The sequence below is a fragment of the Lepidochelys olivacea genome, assembly GCF_965140295.1.
Source record: "Lepidochelys olivacea isolate rLepOli2 genome assembly, chromosome: 10".
Lineage (NCBI taxonomy): Eukaryota > Metazoa > Chordata > Testudines > Cheloniidae > Lepidochelys > Lepidochelys olivacea.
The window spans coordinates 35,282,082-35,297,545 of record NC_140420.1 but is presented as its reverse complement, the minus strand read 5'-3'; the positions used below and the strand labels follow the sequence as shown (position 1 = coordinate 35,297,545).

The following is a 15,464-nucleotide window of genomic DNA, read 5'->3' as shown; positions in this document are numbered from 1 at the left end:
AGGATAATAGATTCAGGAAGCCTGCTTCTGAGGCAATAGCTCTACCCAGTTTCAAGCACACGGCAGGCATAAATTAAAGACAAATAGCTTATACAGTCAGGAGGATCATTATAAAAGCTGGGAAGCTTTACTCACGGCATGACAAAGCCAATTCACAGTATTCAGGCTTCAATGCAATTTAGACTTGAAGCCACCATGAAGTCTCCTAAAGAGGTCAAAATTTTATGGTAGGGAGCCAATGTCCAGAGCTGCAGGTTAACAGTGACAAAGGAATTGCTTATAGGAAGAATACAGGGCACTGACAAAACCCACAACACTGAGTACCCTCACAAAAAATCCGTATTAAGAGTAATTCCAGAAGTGTACTGTGTATACATGAAATTTCTCCCATGTAAATGAGATTTTAAAGTGGTAACTTCCTCTACCTGCCCAATGTCTCTGGTAACAAGTTCCCCTTTCCCAGAAGATCAACTAGCAGCCTCCATTTGAAAGGAGAGATGAGTGGGCACGGGCGGGGGGAGAGAAGGAAGAATTTCATTAAAACTTTCTCATTTTTCCACCTCTTTCAGAAAATATACCCCATAAACCCTATAAACCTCCTAGAATAAGTTTTGGGTTTACTGTCCTGCTTTTGCTGATAAGTTCACTGTTCTCATATAACTGATCAAACAGGACTACAATAGCTGGAATTAATTTTAGAAATTCCAGGTTCTAAATAGAAAGATCTGAATCTCTAACCTGGAGTTTATTTCCTTAGAGTTTATGCACTGGACAGTGATTTATTTGTTCTACTAGGCTCTGGACAAAATTATTTTTCAGAGTTACATTTTTCAGTAAGGCAGAAAGGGGCAGGAATCAAGCTAGGTTGCCAAACCCATGAAAATAATTCAAATTGCTGGAATATGTAGCTCCATAAAATTCCTCTTTAGACAATAGTATGGTCCCCCTATTTTTGTCTTAGTTACTTCTCCTAAGACGAAGGATGTGCCAGTGGTTAGGGTGGTGGACTGGGACATGGGAGACTCTGATTCAATCCTCTGTTCTACCACAGACTTCATGCAGGAAGCAAGTTGCTCAGGCTCTGGCTCTGTAAAAAAGGCATAATAGCACTTCCCTACTTCACCGTGGAATTGTGAGGATAAATACATTTAATATTGTGAAATGCTCACTATACTATGGTAATGAGAGGTGTATAAGAACCTAAGAGAGACCAGCCACTGACGGCAGTTGGTCAGCACTAAGCCCCGTTTTGGGCATGGCCCAGTCTGCTTTATCCCAATGGCCTATAACTTTTGTACATGTCCTCTTAGCTCCAGATTTCCTCCTCCATCACAAGGCTCACAGTTGCCATGGAGCAAAGGTTCATCCCATAAAGTGACAGTTGCAAGTTAGCATGCAGCTTTCAGCCCCACTGCTCAATTATTTTTTGTTTGATCTCTTTAGTATGTATTATCTGTGTCCTTATACCTTTTGGAAACATTTGGAATTGCTACACATCTGACATCACCAGAATAGTTTTTTTATTTATTGGGGTAGCTGTTTTGAGGGAAAACTTTCAATGTACCCCTAGTGTGCTTCATTTTCTTAGCACTCTTTTTCCCCTGCTTAAACTTAAAGTACACCTGCAGCAAGAGTTGTAAGGGAGTTTCTTTTTAATCATAGTAAAAGTTTATGGTATGGCTGCCCTAAGTGGTTTGTCCACAATGATGTCAGTAGAAGCCGGTGGGATGCTACTCCTTTGCCTACTGAGGAGCAGTTTTCCTTACTCTGAGCTGTGTCAACCATCCCCTGTTGCATTTCCTGGGATCAGACTCAGAGCACGAATGATCAACACAGCTAAGAATGTGATAGATGAGCAAGACAAAACTGCTTTAAGTGAACTAATGTAAAGTATGTAAAGACTATGACACTGCAATTCAATAAATAGATTCTTTGCACCACTATTTTATAGAGGACCTAAAAGTAAGGATGCAGAATAATATGGTAGAACAAGACACTTCACATGCTTACTGATATATCAGTTGATTGTATTCTGTGAACAGTTATCAGATATTTACACACAAGTCAGTGTTTGGGTTTTTAAACTTTCACTTAGTTCTCTTTCATAGCTAGGTAAAAAGTGGGATGTGGTCTTCCAGCAGAGTGATTTTACATCTTTGATTAATTCATAGGCAAAGCAGAATGAGCTGTCAACCAGATCTCTTAGATCCCATAAAATAAAAGGAATTTTGTCGTACCCTTTATACTAGTTTGTGGTATCTAGCTATACATAACCGAGTTAGCATTTATGATCTGTAAAGGATATGAAGGATCTATTCTGTGAAGGATCCATTCATAATTCTGTGAATTATACCAAAATCTAAGATGATGTCCTAAATTCTAGACAATTCCTAACTATTTGAAGTCAGCAATAAGCAACTTTCTCAATCTGTACGCAAGGATTCATATTCCATTTTATTTCCTCTCAAACTGCACTTTAAAAAATTCCCTTTGCAAGAGAACTATAAAAGCAAGCCATGTGCACTTCAGTTGGTTCCCACTTTAATCTTAAAAAACGTAGTTAATATGAACTATTTCAAACACAAATCACACCAAATAAGAGTTAATGCAGAAGAATCCACTAATTAGGCAATAATGGTGTTCTGGATAAGTTTACCCTTTTTTCTTATGTCTCACCTCAAACACTGTCAAACTGTACATCATTACGTAGTCGTTTCTTGTGCTTGACAGGAAATAGAGGCAGAATCTCCAGGAGCCTATCTGCTGGGCAAAGTTATTCAGAAGCTCCTCTGGGAAAATCAAGTATCAACAAAACACGTGCATTAATATTCATAAGCTGTCTTCAGACCCAAGACAATATTTGTTTCCACAGCGCCATAAAACTGAATGGAACTTCAGATATTTTTCAAATCTGATTTATCAACTATCAGTTTAATAATGCTCAGACAACCTGAGCTACTTCAAAAACAGCCACAAAAGTTACCTAAAACCTTTAATGCAACCAAATGACTAGGTGCGTAGTATCAGAATTTGTTGTGTATGATTTTAACATTCCCAAAAGCATAATGTAACAACAGACTTGGGTTAGATTAGTTTGAAATTAATGGAACCTTTAGATCCACAGCACAGATCTCTGTCACCTAAGATAAGACACGGATAGCAGTAAGATGAGATAGCAGCAGTAGGTTGTCACACTATGTGGACCAGCCACTAGAAAGGGTGGATCTACTTTGCCAGGGGTCTTTACAGATAATTCCTTTGCTGTCAACAACACTTGGATTCAGGAATCTTGGTTTCAGTTGCAGGTTCTGTAGAAGAATGTGCTCTGGGGGGGCACAGATTTTTCTACCTGTGTTCTTCAGCCTGTTCCTTTCCATCACTTCTGGCTTCTTGTCCAAGTCCTCCTGCCCCAGCACCACTTCTACCAACTCCTTGTTCCAGTCTCCTTTCCTTGCCCAGCCAGTTCCAGTATATTCCCAAGCCCTCTTCCCAGCCTTTCCTCCACCTCAGACTCCTTGTCCCCTCTGCATTGTAGTCAGACAGCTTTCTCCTTCACTATGCTGCCTGGAAGTCGGGAGAAGGGGCAGAGAGGAGTAGGGGAGCACTAAGACTACAAGCGAGTGTCTCCCTGCTCTCAACTCCAGTGCCCAGCACCTTCGCAGCTCACAGCACCCAGGAGCAGCAGTTGCAGGAAACGTCCTCCTCAGCCCGAGGGTTGACTAATCAATGCAGAAGGAATCTTCTGAATTTAGCTGCCAAGCTAAAATCTCTAATGAACTTTCTTAAAAAACATGCCCAAGCCAATGTATTTGCCATGTTTTCAGATATTGCTGAACTGTTTTTTGCTCACATTTTCAAAAAAGAAAATCTGAGGCAGACACCCAGCTTGCAAAATTTCAAGCTTAATAGCTGAAGTTTGGCGAAGTTCTGAGCAACTGAAAACTGCACCTTATATTGGGAAGTGTCAGACAAACCGTAATGAGAACCAGTGCTACCAGCTCTGCCTCTAACAAATAAGAAAAACAAATTGCAAAAGTTGGGATACTGGTTCACTTGAAAACGGACTGGGTAGAATTTAAGGGTTTGTCTACAGGAACGGTTTGCAGCAAGCTGGGGCATGAATCTATCTTGCACTTGCCAGCCACAGACTGACTGTCCATGTGGACGCTGCTGACAAGCATTAACAGTTTAAGGAGTTTTCACCTAATCCCATTTCAAAGAGGACTAGATGAATTTGTTAATGCATACAGCCTACACGGACAGTCTGTGGCAGGCTAGCCCGGGATAGATTCACAGTTGAGCTTGCCACAAAACTAAAGTGTCCACGTAAACCACATATTGCCCTCATACTGACATTCTGCAGTAAAGTTCTCTTTGTTTTAATGCTAATTGTTCTTAGAGCTGCATATACCACTGATGTGGAGCATTATAATCCCCCATCTTTTACAATGTCTCTTAAATGCTCGGAGAGATTCTGTTTCTAGGACGACCACATCCAATTTCTCTTTTTGTAAAAGTTTGGCCTTGGGGAAAAGCTGCATGGGTTTGTGTTCTACAAGTACATCAAACCCAAGAGTCTGCCAACGATCTCCTTTCCTCCAATGACTGGGTATGTGCGGGGGTGGGGGAGTCATCACCACCCTTTTTGGCCAGACAGTGAAATTTCAGGTGAAGACAGCGTGCTTACATGCTGAGAATATATTTTCAAGTATAGTGAACCTGAAGGGAATACAGGCTACATTACTGAAGTCCCAGGTTATAAATCCATAGCCTGTCCTCACAGAAAGGAACCAGAAGACTGTGTAATCCCCTCATTTTTCAGTGTATTGCAGGCCTGATTCATCCATCCTGCTGCCATATTATGCAAGTTATTTCTACTGGTCTTCATAAGCATGGATCTGCTCAGATCCACCAGTATGGAACACAAATATATTTCCACCTGCCATTCTGCACTACCAAGTAGCTACCCCAAATGTGTCAGTGTGGGTAATGTATGCCTCCTCTTTTGGATCTGCTCTCCTACATCTTTCTCATAGTACAGAAAAAGTGTCATGTATTTGCTCTATCACTTGTCACACAGCAGTCTCCTTCACAGGCTCTTCATGAAGTGCAGCAGTTTATAGGCAGAGAAGTTGGTATCCACCCTCACAACTAGCTAAGTTTCCATCAGCCTGGGAAACAAGTTCCCTTCTCACCATTTCCACCTTGAGCAGACAAGCGAACTATGGAGTTTTCTGCTGCTGTTGCTTGGAGATTACATATCTAACCCAAAAAATGTTGAGGGAAGTAAAAGGGACCATTCCTTAAGTTTGTCTGAACTTACCTATCTCACGTTTCCGTTCATTGGTTGTGCAATTGTGGAAAAACTCTGTCATTAGACTCTCCAAAGCGCGCAGGGAGGCCTCTTCTGAAGCCTGACAATGACATTTAAAGGAAAAGTAGGTTAGAAAGTGCCTCTGGTTTATATTCAATTATAAGTAAAGTTTACTTCCTTATAAGACAAAGTGCTAAGGGGTCCATATAATGCATGCTGGATGAGCAGTCTCAGAAACCAAACAAAAGAGCAGCATATTACAGGGTGAAATTTAATATGGAATCCACAAACTGTAGAAAGGAGTCAACAGCTACTGACAGAGAATATGTCCAGGATGAGTAAAAAGCCTCAGAGGTTATTTTAAAGTCTCATTTGTTCAGTCAAGCTTGTTAATGAGAGCAATACTTTATAAAGCAAGTTCCCCTCCCTTCTAATTACAGATACTTGTTCTCTTTACAAATGTTAGTTCATCCATCAGAATAATTCTTACATGAACATCAGCTTCAGATTAACATACTTCAGAAATTCAGAGGTATTAAGGAATTGCAAATTGAACATAAGACTAGATGCTAAAAATCCTAAACTCTATTCCCTGGCTCAACACGTGGCCATGGTCAGTTTACCACCTCTTTGCTTCAGTCTGCTCATATGTAAAAAAAAAGGGCCACCGACGTACTCCACTTGGCATAGGGAAATAGGGGGATTTAAAGGATTAATGTTCGTACAGAGCTTTGACAACTGAGTGCTATACAAATGCTTAATAATTTGATTCAGGGAGGATGAGTTGCCTAATTTCTTTTCCTTTTTTGCCAGCACCAATCAGCTGCAGCTTGGCTTTTAGAAGACTTCAAAGACACTGGCTCAATATGGAGCAGTTACAAGGTAGCTAGAGCTTTATTTCTCTCGAGGCCACCTCGAGAGAATGGGACTAATTCCTTTTTTTTGCAATGTCTGGAGATGGAACGATTGCGTTGAGCCAGAGTTAGGACGATACTTGACCCAACCAGTATGGAGGCACTGTGCTTGCCCTTCTCGTCTAACTCTTATAATGGATATCCTTTAGTTTTATCACTAAGATTTTGTTGTTATGGAAGAGACGTGCCATTCATCATTTCTCCAATATTTTCAGCTAACGCATTGCTCTTTCACTAATAAGAGCACAGACTTAAGCCCAGACCTTCCTCGGGACTATACAAAGGGTAGTGGCACAGGTAGGCATCTACTGTTCAATCCTATGCCAGGCACAAAAAAATTACACATAAACCAAGGCTTTGCCTACAGTGCCAATTGTGAATGACAAAAGTTTTGTCTTTCAGGTGCTTAAAAAAGCCCCTCAGCCCCAAAAGACAAAAGTTTTGCCATGGCAAGTGGCAGTGTAAATGGCTCGTTGTTGGCAGGAGCACACTCCTGTCGACAACACAAACCCTGCTCATAGGGGGTGGAAGTATTTTGTCAACAAAAGTGCAGACAAACAGCATTTACATTGCCTGACTCTTAGTGACACGGCCCTGTCGCTAAAAGCTGTGTAATGTAGACAAAGTCTTAGGCAGACTAGCACTGTTACAGGTAGTCTTCTGGGAGAAGATCAGTTTGCACCACCTACAGAAGCAGTATGAATTTCTCTACTGCAAAAGCCCAATTCCACATGCTCCACACAAGGCATCCAGTTGTCCTAGAGCGCCACTGCAGAATCAAGTTGGAGAGGATAGTTTTAAGCTACCCCACCCACATACTAAGTTGGATTTAGATTTATTCACACAATGAGAACCAATCATTTAAAAAGAGATTAAGAAAAATACAACTGTTCTCCTAGCAACTGATAATGGATACCTAATAAGACTTAGCATTCTGCTGCTAAACAGAAAATACACATTTTCCTGTTGTCCTTCCTCCATGTAATTCAAAATTGGTATGCTCCATAGAAAAAGCCACTTGTGATTGTGAAAGCCATCCTGATGGTGAACAATGATATTTAAAAACAAACACAATCAAGCTGTAGATCACATTTTTCCATTTTAAGCAACTGCACAGGCCATTATTGTTTTTCTAAATCCATACAGATTTGCTTCTTTGCAAAAAAGTTGCATGCACAATAAACTTCATCTTCAAGTTGTTCCTTCCAACTGCTACCCCACTTTTTCCATCTGTCTCCCCTTACTAGGTTACAGCAGCAATACTTATGCATAAAGCAGGATGGAGTTTGAGCGAAGTTTTGGAATAGCCTTCCAAGGGAAGCAGTGGGGGCAAAAGATCTATCTGGCTTTAAGATTAATCTTGATAAGTTAATGGAGGAGATGGTATGATGGGAAAACATGGTTTTGGTAATTAAATATTCATGGTAAATACACCTAATGGCCTGTGATGGAATGTTAGCTGGGGTGGGATCTGAGTTACCCAGGAAAGAATTTTCTGTAGTATCTGGCTGGCGAATCTTGCCCATATGCTCAGGGTTTAGCTGATCGCCATATTTGGGGTCAGGAAGGAATTTTCCTCCAGGGCAGATTGGAAGAGGCCCAGGAGGTTTTTCACCTCTCTCTGTAGCATGGGGCATGGGTCACTTGCTGGAGGATTCTCTGCTCATTGAAGTCTTTAAACCACGATTTGAGGACTTCAATAGCTCAGACATAGGCGAGAGGTTTTTCGCAGGAGTGGGTGGGTGAAATTCTGTGGCCTGCGCTGTGCAGGAGGTCAGACTAGATGATCATAATGGTCCCTTCTGACCTTAGTATCTATGAATCTATGGATAAAAATCAATGATTTTTTAAAAAATGGATTTTTTTTGATAAAATGATTTTTGAGGAAAAAACCTATCTAAAGATAGTTAAAGCTAAGATACATTATAGCTGAAAGATATCATGGAATAGGGATTATAAATTAGAATTCTATAGTATGAGACAATATATTCATGTAATGTTTAAGAAAACCTTTGTAAATCAGTTCCAATAGGGACCCCAATCTTATAAGGTTCCAGGGGCTTCTGTATAGATTTAGGTTAATCTTTTCATCTACCCAATGGGACTCAGTGCTCAGTCTAGAAAATACCATCTGAGATGCTTAGTTTTGCAGTTCTCAAACTGTGGATTTGTGTCTCCAGAGATAACATGCTTCTTAACAGCAAAAGTGTTTAAATGGAGAGAGAGAGAGAGAGAGGGGTGAGAAATAACAGACCTCAACCCTATTGTCCCTCTGCAAATTCATGTACAGAGTCAATCCCTTACCTCTCTCTAAAAGTGAAAAGTTTCAGAAAGTTCAATGAATAGAAGATTGTTGGGGGCGGAATAGATCTGGACAAGGAGAAGTTGTCTAGAGATAAATGTGAGAAGGGAGGGACAGGCAGTAGAAACAAAAGTGAAACTGTTTGAACAGCATATTCCAGAAGGCTTGAGGTCTTTCCGAGTGTAGCCTTCATTGATTTGAGATCTACCATATCATTCTCTCACTAGAAGGGAAAACCTATAATGGCAACAGGCCGTAAAAGAGACCCAGTTTGGGAATATTTTGATGAAGTTCCTCTACCTGTGGGTAAGACAGGCATGCATGCAAAATGCAAACAGTGCAACAAAGAAATGTAAGGTTGCCCAAACGAAACATCATGAGAAGTGTTCCCTCTCAGGAGGAAGCTGTGTTGAAGATGATAAAAGGAACATATCTGAACATGCAGGATCTTCAGGTTGGTAAGCTTTTTTATTTCATACTTCTTTCCTAAGGACCGCCTGTCTTCCTTCTGGAACATTCTTGAATTCTCATGTTTGAGCAAAAAATATAGTTGTTACTCTATGGTACTATCATTTTAGATGCAGTTGGGATAAAAAATAAATAGCTGAAATAGGCAGATCATCGTTTTACAATTTCACCTTTAAAGTAGATCTGAGCGTCAGTGAATGCAATGAGTAATACTAAATGAGCAGTATGGTAATAATAATTAAATAACTGCATTGATTTATTTTGTTTAGGAGAATCCATCCTCAACATACAGGATTCTGAAGACTATCCACCTTCAAGTTCACCATCATTTTCTATAGTTTCAGAGTTATCTGCCAAGGATAGTGTTTGTCACATCATGTATGTCACATATATATGGCTATCACCTGTAGCAAAAAGAAAAAAAAAATCTCCATCATCCAGAAACAACCATAGATAAGTTTGTGATAAGAACCAGCAGATTACAAAAAGAGGTACTTGAACCATGTTAATGAAGCGTGGGTTTTCAAACATATGGAAAGGAGAGTTTGTTGCATAAACAAGCCAGGCAATTTTTTCATCAGTCATTAAGACCAGGATACAGTCCACCCAACAGAGCACACACGTCACAGGCAAATTGCTGGATCAAGTGTATGAAAGAAACTGAGCAGTGTGCAAAAGGTCTAGAGGGTAAAATTGTTTATCTGAGTCTTGATGGGTGCAGCAAGGTCCAGAATGATCCTGTTGTATGTGCTTATGTGACAACAGAAGGGGATGTCTTCCTTACAGAAACACCTGATAACGTCAGGAAATGCACACACAGCAGAATACTTACAAGTAGCAGCAGTAAAAGCTATAACAAACTGATAAAATAAAATCAAATGTCTAGTACGCAGCTTGGTGACAGGCAATGCTGCAAATGTATCCAAGATGAGAAGAAATTTAGAAGAGAGTCCCAAGCTAATAACATACGGTTGCAGTGCTCATTTGATGCACCTCCTAGCCAAAGACTTCAGTGTTCCAGAAATAAAGGCTAATGTTGTTGAAATTGCAAAATACTTCAGTAACAACTACTTTGCAGTAGCTGCTCTGAAAAAGTGGGAGGAACCAAGCTAACTCTCCCACAAGATGTGCGATGGAACTCAGTAGTGGACTGTTTTGAGCACTAGATCAAGAACTGGCCTAATCTGATGACAGTTTGTGAACAAAATCGTCAAAAAATAGATGGCACTGTCACAGACGAAGTTCTCAACATGGAGCTTAAGAGAAAGGTTGAACACATGCTGAGCACCCTGAAGCCTATTTCTGTAGCCTTGAACAAATTGCAGGGAAACAGCTGTTTTATTTCTGACGCTGTTGAAATTTGGAAGGAACCGAGTGAGATCTTAAAGAGAAATATGCAATGACAGAGTTAAATTACAAGCATTTAAAAAAAGAGTGGGACAAGCACTATCTCCAGCTCATTTGGGACAAGCACTATCTCCAGCTCATTTTCTTGCAAATATTCTCAATATTCGGTACCAGGGTCAAACCTTAAGTGCTGAAGAAGAGGAATTGGCTACGACATGGACATCGAGCAATCATCCCTCCATAATGCCAACTATAATAAACTTCAGAGAGCTAAGGGTGAACCATTCAAGAAATATATGTTTGCTGATGATGTTTTAAAGAAAGTCACACCAGTGAACTGGTGGAAGTCACTTAAGCACTTGGATTCAGAGACTGTTGAAGTGATAATCTCACTTTTAACAGCAGTAGCTTCTTCTGCAGCGTACAAAGAATATTTTCTTCCTTTGGACTAATTCATTCCAAATTGAGAAACTGTTTGGGACCTGACAAAGCAAGAAAGCTTCTTTTTCTTTTCCAGATTATGAACAAACAGGAAAATGAAGGTGAAGACAAATGAGTTAGCTGCAGAAGCAAATATTTTAAGTTGACCTGGCTGACATAGTTGGGTTGTTGTTGTTGTTTTTTTTAATATTTCATTTAACTATTTTAGTTAAAAACAATTTTAACAAAAACAAACCTGATTTTAAAAAACTTGAATGTTTAACTAAATTCAAAAATTCATATGCTTGTTTTGTTAAAATATTGTATGTTTGCTGTTGAAGAAAAAAATCCAGAATATACAACGTTGTTGTTTTAGTTAAATAAAACAAATTAAATGTCTGTCTGGTGATGTTCTCCTCCTACTACAACATGGCAAGAAAATCCTCCAAATATTAATAATTAACATGTTGAACTGGAGATAGTTCACCTCCCAATGACTTCATAAATATCTGCTTCAATTACCTTCAGTAAATGAAATAACCAAACAATTATTCATTTTCCGATATAGCTGTAAAACTAGTCTGAAAAGTTTTCAAAATAAATCACTTTAAAAATGTATAATGTGTACCTTCTAAAAATGAAATCTACATCTATCTGAGTTGTGAAGAATATGGATTAAGGTTATAATAACCAACAAGAATGCACTTTTATGTAGAAATCCATGATTAAATTGAGTCTTCCTGACTAGTGATTTAAATCATGATTTCACAGAATCATAGAATATCAGGGTTGGAAGGGACCTCAGGAGGTCATCTAGTCCAACCCCCTGCTCAAAGCAGGACTAATCCCCAATTTTTGCCCCAGATCCCTAAATGGCCCCCTCAAGGATTGAACTCACAACCCTGGGTTTAGCACACCAATGCTCAAACCACTGAGCTATCCCTCCCCCCATTAAATTAAATCAAATCCACCCTGGCATAAAGTCTCAGTCTGAGGATTCAATTTTTTAAAAATTCCACAATAATCAAAGGTTTCAGAGTAGCAGCCATGTTAGTATTTTGTATCGGCAAAAAGAAAAGGAGTACTTGTGGCACCTTAGAAACTAATTTATTTGAGCTTAAGCTTTTGTGAGCTACAGCTCACTTCACTGGCATGCATCTGATGAAGTGAGCTGTAGCTCACGAAAGCTTATGCTCAAATAAATTGGTTAGTCTCTAAGGTGCCACAAGTACTCCTTTTCTTTTTTTTTTTTTGAAAATAATCAAAGTTGATTACATAATATATCCACAATGACATTTCCACACATTCCTTTCTCTCTGTAGAGTGTTTTATATTCTTCCCTCTCCTACGTGCTACCCGATTAGATTTGAATGTACAAATTCAGCACTTTAGTGTACACTCTTGCAATTCATCCCTTGCTACTGAAGGGCAAACTTTACATCTCAATACCTGCTTCAGATGTCAAATAGGGAAGAATGAATTGTGAGTTGTCAAACTCTGACCACAGCAATATGAAGCAGCCAATTTCCTCCACAGCAGAAGTGTTTTTCTTCCTATCCCACTGCCCAAATGAATAAGGAAGGTCTCTCACAAGAAGATTACACTGCATCCACCCACCCACAAAAGTGCTAATATTCATCCAGGAGCATCAGGACTTGCATTGTTTTGGTACAATCAATTCTACGCTTTTCAAGCTTCTTGATAGCTCTTCCCGTCTTAAGAATTGTTAATGCACAATGGACAATTTAAGAAAACAGATGCTTGAAGTTAGGCTCCTAGTTACTTTTTTTTTTTTTTTTTTTTTTTTTTAAAGTACTGAGGACTTGGCAGCTTATCCAATGACTAATGGGGGATACTGGGCACTTTGCAGTTTTGGAAAGTCAGTTCACATATTCAAGAGCTTAACTCTCTGCACCTTTTTTTGTTTTCCTTCTTTAAATCTCAATCTATGCTTTCATTATAAAAAACCTGAAGAATACAACACAGATTTAGTGTTAACATTTGTTTTGAGAAAGCTAGTTTTAGCAATCCCATCCATGGCTATCTATGTATTCATCATGTGGACAGTTGCTATAGGATATGGGTACTCTATTCATAGGTTTGAAATAGTACAGGACAAACCAGGAACAAACAATGCAGTATCCCCCTCAAAATCTTCCCTTCCTGCAAGTGCCACACACTGGACAACAAGGCTCCTCAGAATTGCATTTTATGGAAAGTCCCAACAAACATTTACTTCAAAGTGTGCTCTAAAGTTACTCAGACTAAGATACATTTGGGACAGAAAAAAACAAGGACCCCCCAGCGTGACTGTTATACTCCCCAGCTTGAAAGATACACAAAGCTCAAAGTTTCTCTCAAAGGAAGGTGGCATGGCAGAAATGGCCTAGGTTAACTGGAACCTAGACCATTAAGGGCTTTGCAGACAGAAACCAGCATCCTGAATTTCTCCAGAAGTGAGCTGTCAGTAGGTAGACAGTACAAGTGTAATTCACCCTTGCCAGTCAGGTCTACTTAAGTGGGCAGCAGTATTCTGCATTTGCTAATGTTTCTGGGTATCTTTCAAGGTTAGCTCCACATAGTGTGCTGCAATGATTTCCACACATGGGTCACCAAGACATAAGAAAGAATACACTCCCTTCTCAAGGCTGAGTAATGGAATCTGGGCACTGCCCTGAGGAGACAAACTGCTGAAACTAATTTCCTTGCCATACTTTTGTCTGGTCTTGTTGTTTGAACCCCAAACAACTAGAGACCACCAGGTGCTCCTGAAGATAGCCTCCAACTCTCACCTCGATGACCTTCCCCAGAAAGACTTGAGACTGGGCTGCAACTGGCAAGATTTCCAGTTATTCTCTGTAGAAGCTGGCAATTCACTTTACCATGGGGGAGGCATTAAAAATCCCCATCAATAAAGAACCAAAGTATTCCTCACGCACTTTCACTAACTGCAAAGGGGATAAGAGCCTTACGCTTCCACAGTGTATCAGATATCTCTAATTGAGAAACTGGTTAGAACTTTTAGGGAAGAACACTTGTTCCCTCCTGCAATCTCAGTCCGGGGGGAAAAAAGTTCGACATCCAATCAATCCTGTTTGCAAAGCATACAGAACACCCAAGATAGTTCCATTGGTTGGAACTTCCCAGATACTACAACAGAGGTGTGACCAGCCTCAGCCTCACCACAGCATAGGAGTACACAAATTATTTATAAGGTGGGCAGGCAGATTCAGCACACCAAACTTTTTGCAAAAGATGTTTCATCCCCCTATTCCCCTGCTTCATAAATTGTAGCTGACCAGTTAACAATGGTGCCCTGAAAGGACAATTGACAAGAGGTGTTTAGGAACAAGGACACTGGTAGTCAAACAGATTGCTGTATCTCACCATGACATCCACACACTGATCCCAGAGAACGTTTGAATCTAGTAGGATCCACGTCTTATGGAGAGGTTCGTCACAGCTGGTCCACCTTGACTACTTTGTGGGGTAGTAGTAATCAGACTATAATAGTGTTGAGCAATACAAGTTAGAAGGAGAGTGTTTAGAACTAGGGCTGTCGATTAATTGCAGTTAACTCATGCGATTAACTAAAAAAATTTAATTGTGATTAAAAAAATTAATTGCAATTTATCACAATGATCAATAGAATCCCAACTGAAATTTATTAAATATTTTAGATGTTTTTCTACATTTTAAAATATATTGACTTCAATTACACAGAATACAAAGTGTACAGTGCTCACTTTATTTTTTATTACAAATATGTGCACTTTAAAAATGATAAAAGTAGTATTTTTCAGTTCACCTCATACAAGTACTGGAGTGCAATCTTTATCATGAAAGTGCAATTTACAAATGTAGAATTTGTGTGTTACATAACTGCTCTCAAAAACAAAAACAAACATAAAACTTTAGCGCCTACAAGTCCACTCAGTCCTACTTCTTGTCCAGCCAACCGCTAAGACAAACAAGTTTGTTTACATTTATGGGAGATAATGCTGCCCGCTTCTTATTTCATCACCTGAAAGTGAGAACAGACGTTCACATGGCACTTTTGTATCTGGCACTGCAAGGATTTATGTGCCAGATATGCTAAATATTCATATGCCCCTTCATGCTTCGGCCACCATTCCAGAGAACATGCTTCCACACTGATGATGCTCATTTAAAAAGTAATACGTGAATTAAATTTGTGACTGAACTCCTTCGGGGAGAATTATGTCTCCGGCTCTTGCTTTACGCACATTCTGTCATATATTTCATGTTATAGCTGTCTCAGATGATGACTCAGCACATGTTGTTCATTTTTAAGAATACTTTCACTGAAGATTTGACAAAATGCAAAGAAGGTACCAACGTGAGATTTCTAAAGATAGCTACAGCACTCTACTTAAGGTTTAAGAACCTGAGGTACCTTCCAAAATCTGAGAGGGACAAGGTGTGGAGCATGCTTTCAGATGTCTTAAAAGAGCAACACTCCGATGCAGAAACTACAGAACCTGAACCACCAAAAAAGAAAATCAATCTGCTGCTGGTGGCATCTGACTCAGATGATGAAATGAACATGCACTGGTTCGCACTGTTTTGGATAGTTATCAAGCAGAACCCATCATCAGCATGGATGCATGTCCTCTGGAATGGTGGTTGAAGCATGAAGGGACATATGAATCTTTAGCCCATCTGGCAAGTAAATATC

At 39.7% G+C, this 15,464-nt stretch overlaps 1 protein-coding gene across 3 annotated transcripts in view; it reads right to left on the bottom strand.

Annotated features, from left to right (window-relative positions):
• The window catches only part of XPO6 (exportin 6), a 113,372-nt gene that overhangs the window by 74,884 nt on the left and 23,024 nt on the right, over positions 1 to 15,464 (bottom strand). For all 3 annotated transcript variants that reach the window (XM_084641315.1, XM_084641313.1, XM_084641314.1), the window contains exons 2-3: positions 5,324 to 5,414; positions 2,677 to 2,789 (exon numbers count right to left, since the gene is read on the bottom strand). In XM_084641315.1, coding sequence (XP_084497441.1) covers positions 2,677 to 2,789; positions 5,324 to 5,414 — 204 coding nt within the window. The remainder of the gene's footprint in view (positions 1 to 2,676; positions 2,790 to 5,323; positions 5,415 to 15,464) is intronic.